The sequence below is a fragment of the Enhydra lutris genome, unplaced genomic scaffold, assembly GCF_002288905.1.
Source record: "Enhydra lutris kenyoni isolate GAN:26980312 unplaced genomic scaffold, ASM228890v2 scaffoldscaffold6, whole genome shotgun sequence".
Lineage (NCBI taxonomy): Eukaryota > Metazoa > Chordata > Mammalia > Carnivora > Mustelidae > Enhydra > Enhydra lutris.
The window spans coordinates 20,868,582-20,881,330 of record NW_019154090.1 but is presented as its reverse complement, the minus strand read 5'-3'; the positions used below and the strand labels follow the sequence as shown (position 1 = coordinate 20,881,330).

General features: G+C 49.2%; 1 protein-coding gene across 1 annotated transcript in view; it reads right to left on the bottom strand.

Moving 5' to 3' along the window:
- LOC111141761 (KIAA1755 ortholog) overlaps window positions 1-5,038 on the bottom strand; it is a 46,594-nt gene extending 41,556 nt beyond the window's left edge. Inside the window, exon 1 of the mRNA XM_022494564.1 lies at window positions 4,908-5,038. Coding sequence (XP_022350272.1) covers window positions 4,908-4,910 — 3 coding nt within the window. The 5' untranslated portion in view covers window positions 4,911-5,038. The remainder of the gene's footprint in view (window positions 1-4,907) is intronic.
- Window positions 5,039-12,749: the final 7,711 nt, after the last annotated feature.

Sequence of the window (12,749 nt, the reverse complement as noted above, 5' to 3'; positions counted from 1 at the left end):
TCCATGGCATGCCTAGGGAAGGTGAGATTTCACCCTTGACTCACAGGGTGACCATGGCCTCAATTTCCCCATCTGTAAAATGGGTGCATTGGGCTTATCTATCTATCTCTAAGGGTGCTTCCAACAGGGTCACTCTAGAATTCAAGGTATAATCAAGTGCAGGAAGGTTTGGAGCTGGGACACGGTTTCTAAATGGGATCAGTTAATCCTCAATTGATGGGAAAATTTAAAAAGATCTGGTCTCATCCATCTCTCTACTCAGCCCAGGAAGAATCCAAACCACCAGCCACAGGCACAAATGCCCACAAGGGACTGAAAGGTGACATGGAAGACAGAAGTAGCCAAGTACAAGAAAATAACCCCTCTGGCCCCTTGGTGAGTGGCCCCTAATAATCAGCCTCAGTGTTGGGGAATCAATAGGGAGTAGTGGGGACTGTGGCACACGTCCCATCTCATCAGCTCCAACCCAGTGTTGCCTTCACCCAGGATTGCTGGGTCTGCTGACATTTTAGTAAAGTTTCCCAGTGTTCTACAGATTAGCCACACCAAACACATCTGTGAGCCAGATAGAGCCCAGTGGATATCAGCTTGTGGCCACCAGGTTCAGCTACCTGGGACCTTCCTCTTGAACTTCTCCAGGCTGGAGATTCTAAAAGCAGTATTCTGTGGCCCTGGTTGCCAGGAAGTTGTTGCTCGTGTCCAACTAAAACTTCTCCTGCTTTAAATCCTTTTTATTTGTGTGTGAGTGGAGGCATGAGTGAGAATTGACTCCTTACTTTAAAAAAAAAAAAATGTAGAAGAAGAACCTTTTAGAAACTGGAAAAACAGCCCAGATGCAGTGAACTGAAAAACCAGTGGGTGTTAGAAGACCCACATTTGAGACCAGCTCTGTCATGGCTCATTGGTGTAACCTTGAGCAAGCCACTTCACCTGTCCAGGGCTAAGTTTTGTGTTTGTTCTTTTCTCTCCCTATCCCTTTTGCCCTTGCCCTGGGGCTCACCATCACCCACCTAAAATACATAATGATAATAATAACAATTATAACTAGAGCTTCTTACTGAGCAAGCTTCTGTATCAGGCTTTATCCTAAGCACTTTTCATTATTTTATTAACATTATTTTATTTCATCTTCCCAACAATTCTATGGGATTGGTATTTTTATTCCCATTTTACAGGTTAAGACACTGAGCCCAAGGCTTTACCCTCAGTAAATGGTAGAGCTGGGTAGAGGTCTTCTGCCCCTTTCCCAGGCTGGGCTCTTCTTTGGCCATTACAATGGCCTTTTTTTTTTTTTTTAAGACTTTATTTATTTATTTGACAGAGAGAAAGACAGCAAGAGAGGGAACACAAGTGGGACAGGGAGAAGCAGGCTCCCCGCTGAGCAGGGAGCCTGATGTGGGGCTTGATCCCAGGACCCTGGGATCACGACCTGAGCTGAAGGCAGACGCTTAATGACTGAGCCACCCAGATGCTCCTACGATAGCCTTTTAGCACACAGATGTGATTGTGACCCTTCACTGCTCAACAACCTTGAGTGGTTCCCCACTGCCTTAGCAACTCTGCCCACCACTAGTGGCCATCAGTCCACAGCAGCGTACTTTTCTGCTTCTTCCAACACACTTGATGCTCGAGCCCAGGGCTTCCCAATCACCCACGTGCCATACGCAGAGTTTTTCTTGCTGTTTATACATCTTAATTTATTTTGCTTTATATCAATTAGTATTTACTTCACATTCATCTTCTTGTCAATTCATTTCCAACTTAAGTCCATTGATTTTTATTTATCATCCTGTGTTCGTGTTGCCTAAACCACTTCTGCCCACTCACGAAGATGAACAACTATAAATAAAAATGTTCATCTAGGGGCACCTGGGTGGCTCAGTGGGTTAAAGCCTCTGCCTTCGGCTCGGGTCATGATCTCAGGGTTCTGGGATTGAGCCCTGCATCAGGCTCTCTGCTCAGTGGGGAGACTACTTCTCCCTCTCCCACTCCTCCTTTCTTTCTGCCTGCCTCTCTGCCTACTCGTGATCTCTGTCTGTCAAATAAATAAAATCTAAAAAAAAAAAAAAGTTCATCTAAAGTCTCCCTACCCTGGACCCATGGCAGGTGCCCCACTTGGAGAAGCACTGCCTGAGCTTGTACTGTGCCCCTCCCTGGGCTGGGTGATCTCCTTCCCAGAGCCCCGCTCAACCCGCATCTCTTTGCTTTTCATGACACATATGCTTCTAGGCAAAGAGAGGGACTCCCATCGCCTGTCACCCAGCCCGGAAGTCTCAGCAACTTTGCACTAGAAGCCTCCAGGACATGAACCAGAGCTTACTCTTCTCACACTCAGGTCCTTACACAGGGCCGGGCACATAGCAGGTGCCTTTGAGAAGCAGATACTTTGGCAATGTTGAATAAATTGGATTCAACTAGCTTTTCTCAAAGTGTGGGAGAGGCTAGCAGGGGACCCATGAGATGAGTTGGGGAGGCCATGAACTTGATGTGAAATCACAGAAAGTTATCCCAACTCTTGTTTAGTCCTCCTGAGAACACCAAAGAGAAAGTCTCAGTTCAGTGCCAGGATATCTTAAAACACCTCTCAGACACACAGTGATCACTCCTTTTAATGAAAAGAAAGCAGTCCTCCCGCTTGGAATCATCCAGAGCCAACCTCATTGAGCCAGAATTTACCAACACAAATTTGCCCTCATTGTAGACATTTTTACAGTTATTTTGTGTTTATGGCCGCGGATACTGATTTTTCATGGTCATGATATAAAATGTTTTAAATATACCTTTAAGTGTATAAGGTAAGCTGATTAAAAGAAAAATATTAAGCAAATAGTAATTTTGATTTTGTTCTTTCTTCATAATATCTTATCCAGCAAGTGAATGTGCACAAATTGTTATGATAGAACTAAAAGTTCGGGAATGTGAAACCAAATAAGCCCAAAGAGCCTTTGTCATAGGATGCTTTGGCACTGGGATACGCCAGAGCACTAGGTAGCTTTTAATCAAATCATCCCAGGCAAAGAACAACTGTGGTAGGGCCATGAAGGAAAGATACATAGCATGCTAGAGTGGGAGTCAGGGAAATTGGGAAAGGCTTTCCTGAGGTTGTGATACTTGGGTGGACATTGATAGGATGGATAGGAATTCTTCAGGTGAAGGAGTGCCACCCCAGCAGGAACAGCACATGCAAAGGCCCTGTGGCAGGAAGGAACATGAAAGATAAGAGACTCTGAACCAAGGTCAGAGTGGCTGAAGTACAGAGGTGAGGTCAGAGAGGTGGGCAAGTAACAAAAGTGGGAGAAAAGTCTGTCCATCATGGGTATTTAAGAAAGAGTTGCTCAGCCTTTTCAGGGAACCACCCAGGGCCTGCCTCTTAATCTGAGGGTCTGGCGTTCAGCAAGGAGTTTCTGGATTCTAAAAGTAATCCCTGAGTTCAGTCCAAAACCAGGGAAGGTTTAGCAAACACTGCTTGATGCAGGTGTGGTTCTGGGGTGGCCTGGACAGCTGAACGCACATTCAGAATTCAGGCTGTCCTATCTCCCACTTCCTGGTTGGGTGACCTTGGGCAGCCACAGAAGCTCCTAGAGCCTCAGGTCCCCATCTGCTGGGTGAAGATCCCAGCAGGTCTATTTTTAGGGCTGATGTTTGTGACATGAGCTCCTGAGTATAAATCCCTGGGCACAGTGCCTTGCCCATAGGGAAAGGTGAAGAACCACGAGCTTATGACGATCTCCGTCAAACAGCTCGGGCAGCAAGGTGTGTCGTCCACCTGTCCTGCTGGTGTGTGGATCTAGCAGCCTGGTTTTGCCATATGTCTGTGGCATGGATGCAGATGGATGTCCATATTTTGGCAGTGGGGACAGCTGGTGGGTAAGCCGTGTGTATGTCAGAGGGCACGTGTGTTCAGCCGTGGGAGGCAATGGGAACATACACTGCTATGCTCTGTGTGTGCATACCCATCTTCATAGAATCCTTGTGCACTGAGTGAAAATCCACACGCATTCAACATGGGCCATCAATCAAGGGGTTAAAGCCTTGGCCGGTCTTCAGGACTTTTCCAAACCCCAGTGCTCCTGTGAACCCGCCTGGGGCTCCTGGGCCTATTGGGAGCTGGGCTGCGAGTCCCTGAAAACAGACTTTTCTTTCATTCCCTGTTCCCAGATACTGGCACACGTGCACGCACGGGCACACACACACACACACACACACACACACACACACCCCTCCCACTCCTCCCAGAGCATCTCAACGTTAGAGAGGGGCCAGCCAAGGAAGCCACAGTATGGCGGTATTGCCCTCCTTCTTCTCCTTCTGCTAGGCCTACCTCCCCACCCTGTTCCCATGAGACTGTGGCATGGATGCAGATGGACTAGGGACACACCTGACATTTTGGCCCTGAGTCTAAAGTGAAAAAACCACCCCAAGTTTTGGTAAGGAACTCCGTCCTCTCCACTGGGCACTGGGTGGGAGGGGGCTTGAACCCTCATCTCTGTTTGCACCTTGTGTGAGGACAGTGGGCATACCTGACCCTCAGCCCCAAGTTGAAAGCACAACACCACCGCTTGTTTTATCTAAGGCCCAAGGGCTAGGGTTCCAGCTCTGATCTGTGCCAGGGATGGGGCGACATCTAAGTTCACAAGTCATCCAATCTTAGCCATCCACATCGCTCCTGGAGAGACAGGGCCCAGAGAGGAGAGAGGACATGGCCAGAGGGGGGGTCCCGACACCTCCACCCCCATTCCCCCACCGCCCCTCCCCCCCCCCCCCCCCCCCCCCCCCCTGGTGGGGAGCAGTTAACACAGACCCGTAGCGAGGCACTGAGGGTCATAGCATAAAAGGTTGGGGTCCGCCCTGGACACCCGCACCAAAAGGGGACAGAGCGAGGTGGTCCAGGCCTTGGCAGGCGTTACCATGGTGATGGGCTGCTCCTCTCCGGGGCGCGGGATCAGTCGGTCGGTCCGCAGGTCGGTCTGTGGGGCGCGGCCCCCTCCTAGCACTGGAGCGAGTGGAGCGGGCTGGCCGGGGAGGGGAGGCCGGGGACACAGGGAGAGGGCCCGACAGAGCCGGCGAGAGGAAACTGGAGGCAGCGCGAGTAGAGCGGGGGCCGCCGGCGGCCTCGGGGGCGGGTCAAGCTCTGCTCCCCGCGCGGGACGGGGCGGCGCGACAGCGGCCCTTTTGTGGCGGCGCCCGGCCCGCGCCCCGCCTGCCGCGCGGGAGGACGAGCAGCCGCCCCCCTTCCCGGGGCTGCGCCGCCGCTGCCGAGAGCTGCTGGGCCGCCCGCCGCCTTTCCGCCGGCTCCCCTCCGCCCATCCGCCCGCGGTGCACCGACAACGGTGCCAGGACTCCGCGCCCGCGCTGCACCCACCGCTGGGTGCGCACCGCTTCGGCTTCAGCCCTGGGTTCGAGTCTCCACCTTGTCCGCTCGTCAGTTGTAGGAATCGACAAGTCACAAAGTGTCTTAAGCCTCAGTTTCCTCACCTGTAAAATGGGGATGATGCTACTGATGGGGCTGATGGTGATCGTACCTGCTTCTTAGACGTGGTGGCAAAGATTGGCATCTGTCCCAACGCCCTGCCCCTGGGAAGCCCACACCGCCCCCACATCAGGATGGCCCAGTTCAAGACTTAAAGGTTATGGTAACTTCTCGAGTTCTTGTCTTGTTTCTCGCAGATAATGACTAGCTTTGTGGCCTTGGTCAAGCCATTGTTACTCACCTTTGGAGGGAGAACAGAAACTAGATGATTTCTGGCTGGGTGACTCTGGGGTTCCTCTATTTATTGAACAAACATTGTGCCAGGAACTGAGACAGAAGTCAGAGCCTCTGCCCTCAGGTAATATATAACCTAGTGGGGAAGATAGGCAAGAAACCGATAAACAGAAACAAATAATGGTTGAGTGTGCTAGCTGCTAAGGCAAGAGACAAATGTGGACCTTGAGAACTGTAGGGGAACCAACTTGGAGCTGGTGGTCTAGGAAGGGACAGAGAAGCCTAGATCTAAAAAAAAGGGGAAGGAATTAGATAAAGAGTGGGGGAGGGAAGATGGTGGAAGAAACAGAGTTCCAGGCAACAGCATGTGCAAAGGCCCTGAGTTACCATTAAGCTGAAAGAAACTTAGAATCAGCGAAGAACTGAAAAAGGACAAGTATAGTACTGAGAGTTCAAGGTCAAAGCCCAAGCCTTATTTTTAGCCCATCTCCCACCCCACATAGGTTAATCAGTCTTTTAACAGTGAGAACCTGAGCTAGGAACCATCCCATCCTGCTGTGTAGCTTTTAACAAGTCCCTTCATATCCCTGGTCCTACATTTGCTCATTGTTAATTTGGGACTAATAATCCCGAATAGCTTCACTATGCCACACAGCCCAGAGGACCCCTCCATGGCATGTATTAAGCAAGCAAATAAATGTCTCCCACCTGCAGGGGCAGTCTCTTTTGGCATCACCGCTCCAGACACGAATTTAAGAGAGAACAGACTTGTTGATGTCAAGTGCAGAGTTCCACTGGGAATTGGCAGTGGGGGTTGGGGGGGCGGTTTCCCAGCTTGGAGCCTGCAGAGTCCCAGTTTTGCAGTGAAACAGAACTGACATTCCACCCAGCGTTCTGGGGTTGCAGGCAACAGAGACTGACTCTGAGTTAGTTTTGCAGAGAAATAATGGATTAGTAGAGTATCAGGAGCTCGTAGAATCAATGAGAAGACTGGGATCCCACCCTCTGGAAAGCACAGGAACCAAATGAGATGCTCCAGGGGTCTCCTTGTGGGAATGAATGGCAAACCCTTGAAGACTGATGGAAAGACATCAAAACACCCCAAACTAGAACTTTCTACATGCAGGTAGTAATTGTTATGTAACTGTTATGGGGTAGATTCTATGATTGTCCTTATTTTATAGATTAAAAAAAAAAAAAAGGTACAGAGAGGTCAGCTAGCTTGCCCAATGGGGAATAGGTACTGATTGTGGAGCCTGAAATTGCACGAGGTTATCCATTTCCAGAAATTATGTTATTAACCACCTTCCCGCGCTACCTGAATGAATCCCAAGCTATGTGTCACTCTTTTCTAGAATCAAAGACTTAAATGAGAGATTCTTTTTTTTTTAAGATTTTATTTATTTATTTGACAGAGATCCCAAGCAGGCAGAGGGTGGGGGGATGCAGGCTCCCTGCCGAGCAGAGAGACTGATGCGGGGCGCAATCCCAGGACCCTGAGATCATGACCTGAGCTGAAGGCAGAGGCTTAACCCACTGAGCCACCCAGGTGCCCCTTAAATGAAAGATTCTAATTGGGTCATGTGACAAGGTAGCATAACAATGAATATATTGGGACTAGTTCGTCATGTAAAGGGAAATTAGGTCACACAAGAAGGGTAGGAAAGGATCTGAAATAGCTTGTAAACAATGGTGCTCATCACAGCCCATCCCTTGGACCTCTCAACATCCCTTATATGTTTATTCCAGTGCACACTCTTCCAAAAATACTCTTTACCGACTTAGTACTACTCCACGTACAGCCAAAAATGTACACACGCATACCTACACCCTTGTATGGTTTGGCTCCATGCTGTGTGTGACCTCAAAGAAGTTCACCTTTCTGAACCTCAAATCCATCCTTCTAAGACAACATATGACTTACTTCCTCATGGGACTGTGGTGGGGATTAAATAAGTCAATGAATGTAAAATGCTTTGCACTCTGTCTGGTACGCAGCAGAATTAATAGATGACACATAAAATGGTGTTGTTTATGTAAGGGACCAATGGTTGTGAAATCAGCCTCCAACTACACAGGCTTAACTATTAGATTCGATTTGGTTCGTCTCTCAGGGACTTTCCAGAGAGAGGATTTTCCAAGGACTGTCCGATGTATTTCCTCTCCCTTTGGCAAATGATTAACTGAATGAATCATGTTCCACTTGCTACACCAGATTTGGGGAAACCCATCACTGCTCTGACATAGGGTGGAATGGAGAAAGTGGGGAAGCGTGGTAGAAGTGGGTCTCTGCCCCCGACCTGCTGGGTCGCCTTGCACAGATCCCTCCTCTTTGGGGACCACAGTTTTCTCAGCAGAATCTGAAGGCTCTAATCCTCTCCTCATGAGACTTTTGTGAGAATCCAATGAGGTGGTGATTGAAAGAGCCTAACTCAGTGCCTGGCATATAGGAGGTCCCCAGCAAATGGCAGTTGTCCCTGTGACTCTGAGACTCCCAGAGCCAGGTGTCTGGCTGTCAGGATATCTCTCCCCAGAGACAATCTCGCTTGGGGGAAGAGCATTGCCTAATTCAAACAGAATGTCGTGGGATTCCAAATTCATTCATTCAGTATTTATTTGTTCCTTCTGTAAGGGTAGCAAATTCTTGGCTCACCTATGCACGTTCACCCCTTTCCTACCCACGGTAGGCATCAGGAATCCATCATGAACCTTCCTGCAGAACTTAGAAGCAGCCTTAGAATCCTCCTCAACACAGAGCCCAGGCAGCCACTACCCATCAGCAGGGCTGGAGTTAAGACAATGCTTAGCTTATCCCCTATTGGCAGTCCCTAATGTATAAGGAAGAATAGCATTGAAAAGGCACCTGCTCTGGAGGTGGAAGTCTTGGCTTTGAACCTTGCCTTATAATTTCCTATGGGCTGTTACTGGAATGAGTAGGTACCGAGGCACTGGATCAGCCACGGACTGTGCCACTTAGATCTCCCTTCAAGACGGATCCTATAGCAGAAAGTTCAGTGAGCTGTGGATTCCTCCAGGATACAGCTTTTGCCCATCTCCCCTTCACCCACACGGGCATCGCCCCTGATAAGTTTCTTGCACTTCTAACTCTGTCTTTGACATCTGCTGTAGAGGATTTGACTAACACCACACTGAGCTGCCTAAGTCTGGGTTGGAAGGGACGGTGCTCCCCTCTAGGATGCTGAGAGTAAGGGGAAGCACTGAGATTACTGACAGGGTTGGGGGAGAAGACCCAGAACAGGGAGGCTGAAGATCACAGTAACATAACCTATGGCCTGCCCTAGATGAAATTGACCTTACCTATCAAGGACAGACGTTCAACTCAACAATCCTAAGACCACAACATTTTTTACCCTGCATCTATATACTAATCCTAGGAAAGAGACCTTGGTTGGCCTTGCTTGGATCCCAGGTCTATTCCTTAGCCAGTCACTGTGGTCAAGGAAATGAGGATATTCCGATTGGTCAGAATAGACTCTATGCCCACTGCTGGGTGGGAGCCTATGATGGCAGCTCTACCAGAACTGCATGGAGTGGGGGACAAGTTCTTCCAAGAAACCAGAAAGAGAAGAATGGAAACACAGCCCAAACCAACAAAAGCTTTGGGGATCATTGCCCAGTCCATAAACAGTGGGAAGATAAAAAATGGAAACGACTTGGTGCTGTCCCTCAAGGACCTTCTCTTCTTGCAGGTGAAAATGTGATGTTTAGGTGAGTTTCCTGAGACCAGATCTTGGGATGGGAGTGGAAGAGAGATGGGGATACATGGATACCTCAGACACTGTCCCACCCTCTCCTAGGATGCCCACAGTCTGGTGCACAGGGACAGAGATGGAAACAATCTATGAGAACAAAAGCCCCTGAGACTTAAAACTTACCTTGTTCATCTGTCCTGATTGACAGCACAGAGATCCATCCACAGAGGGCTGACTCACACAGTGTGACACTCCCCAGCCAGGACACCAACCTGTCGTGTTTGGACTGTCCCTAAAATTGCTTCCTGGTGGAGGAGCCTATGATATATAGTCAGGGCTCTGAGTTCAAGTTCAAGTTCCTGCCTGCTCACTAACTCCCCGGAGGTTTATGGGGGTTTACTAAATTCTCCAAATCTCAGTTTTTTCAGCTATACAATGGAACCAATAATCTTTGCTTTGCCTCCTTCCTCTGCCTGTTGTGAGACAATAGCCACAAGCACTGGTCATGTCCTGCAAGAGACACAGATGCATTTATTGATCACCTACTATATCCCAGGGACAGTGTGCTGAGTCCCAGGAGTAGCAAGGTGAACATGACAGACAGGACCCACCCTTGTGTAACTCACAGTATAGTAGGAGATCAGATCTTAATAATGAAGCATGATACAAATCGTAGTATGGTTATTCAAGAGAGGAAAAGTACATATCAAAAGAATCCAGTAGATTCTAAAGGTCTGGGAGGGCTCCCCCTGAAGTCTTAAGCTGAAATCTGAAGAGAGAAAGAATGAACTAATGAAAGGAGTCAGGGGAAAGCATTACTGTCAGGAGGAACAGCATATGCAAAAGCCCTGTGGCAGGAGAAGAATTAGAGGCAGAAAAGAGGCACAGTGAGAGGGACAGGGACATAAGAAGAGGTGGAGGAGGTTTTTGCCTTAGAGCCCTGAAAAGCCATGGGAGGAAACTAAGAAGAGAGTAATGTGATCTGACTTATTTTTCCCCAAAATTCCTCTAGCTGCTGGATGAGCCGACAGTAGAAAGTAGAGATCAAGGGAGTACAAGAGGGGGCAAGGACACCCATCAGCTAGAGGGCTGTCACAAAGGGTTGGAGAAGGTTCAAGCTCCAAGGACAGTGGGAACTAAGAACCAAGGTCCCATGGCAGAGGCCACTGAGGGCCATCCCACTCCCTCCAGCCCATCCCTTAGCCCCCACCTGGGGTTTCTCTTTTCCTCCCAGTCCAGCCCTTTCTTGTTATTGTAGGATAGACTCCATCAATGACTCATCCAGGACTTGGGTTTCTCATTCCAGTCACCTCCCCCACCTCAGCTACTTGGAACTCCTCCGGGCCTGTGGAGCTCACCCCTCACCATCTGGGAAGGCAGCCAAGAGCCCCTCCAGCTCGGAGGGGAGTCTAAGAAGGGAGGAGCTGGGACTCTGCCTGCTCAGGCACCATCCATGCTTCCCTGCCTCTGTGATTTTGCTCATCTTCTTCCTTTTGCCAGGGGACCCCCTGTCTGCAAGACCTATTCATTCTCCCAGGACTACCTCCTCCAGGAAGCCCTGCACCGTGCACCAAGGCAATTGTTCCCCTTTTGCTTCACACCTGTCTTTTCATTCGCCCCTCAGGAGCTCACCTCTTCGTGAGGGAGGCAAGGGAGTGCAAAGTTGGGGCTGGGACACACAGATAAGGTAGCAGCCTACAAGAGCAAGCCAGCAGCACCCCCCAGAGGAGGAGTCAGAGGAGGTTTCTTAGAGGGAGAAACATTTTCACCTGGGTTGTGAAGGAGGAATAGAAGTTCACTATGGGAAGAAAGAAGAGAAGGCATTCCAGGCAAAAGAAACGGTGTGTGCAGGGGGTGATTGCGGATCATTTATGGGATATGTGAAAGGGGCCTTGTGCATTTTTAATTTTTTTTCAAAATTTTTATTTTTTTATTTGACAGAGAGAGAGAGAGAGCACAAACAGGGGGCACAGCAGGCAGAGGGAGAGGTAGAAGCAGGTTTCCTGCTGCGCAGGGAGCCCCAATGTGGGGCTCGATCCCAGGTCTCTGAGATCATTCATGACCTGAGCTGAAGGCAGATGCTTAATCTACTGAGCCTCCCAGGTGCCCTCCCATGCCCACACACATACCGTGCATTTTTTAATGAATGAACATTTGAGGAGTGCATTGAGAAATTCACTATAGCTGCATCAGTTTGCAAACTGGGGATGTATGTGCCAAACCTGGCAAACACAAGCGTTAAAAAAACAACAACAACAACAAAAAAAACTGAATTCGTTGTCAACATCTAACAACAAGGAGGCTTCACATAAATTTCTGGGCAGCAGCCTCTCCCTTCGTCCACTTCAAGCATGTGGTACCCAGCTCACCGGAAACTCCGCCTGGATCACTTCGCTCCTTTGCACTTCCTGGGTCACTTCCAGACCCTGTGGGCATTCAAGTTCGCATCCTTGATCCAGAGGATAAGCTTCTGGAGGCTCCAAACTACGTAAGGTGCTAAGCGGGCCAGGTGCACAGCAGGTGCTCAATAAATACTGGCCGGGTGGATGGGTAGTGTGATTCTAACACATGTCCCCAATATCTTAGGACTCCTGCCTTTCCAAGGTGGAGCCCCCTCCCATGTGGGCTGGATGGAGACCCTCACCTTTAAAGAATCAACTGTGGAGGAAGTGACAGGATATGACTGTTGTGACAAGGTCATAAAAGACATGTGACTTCCACCTTGTTGTCGCTTGGATTGCTCACTGTGGTGGAGCCCAGCTGCCATGTTGTTAGGATGCTCAAGTGACTCTATGGAAATACCCATGTGACAAGGAACGGAAGCCACCTGCCAGAAGTTAGCACCAACTTGCTGGCCATGTGAGCAAGCCACATTGAAAGTGGACACTCCAATCCAGCCCAGACTTTGGATGGCTATAGCCCCAGCCGACGGCTTGATGGCTGCCTTGTGAGAGATGCAGAGCTGGACCCACCCAACTAAGCTGCTTCTAGACACCTAATCCACAGAGAGTGTGCAACAATGAATGTTTATTGTTGTTTCAAATGTTGGGTGCTGAGGTAATATGTTACATAGCAATAGATAAATTAACACAAATGGGTGGTTGGATGGATGGATGGATGGATGGATGGATGGACTGATGGATGGGATGGATAGAGGGAATGGGTGGCTAAAGGGTGTGTTATGTAGGAAAAGAGATTCTATTGGGAAAGCAAGGGGAGGGGTTCAGATCCCAACTGAGTTTTGTCATCCTGGAAAGCCAAAAGAAGTCTGTAATCCAGGAACGCCACGGTTCTGTCTAAGTTTTAGTGGGTCACTCAGGCAGACATGTAGG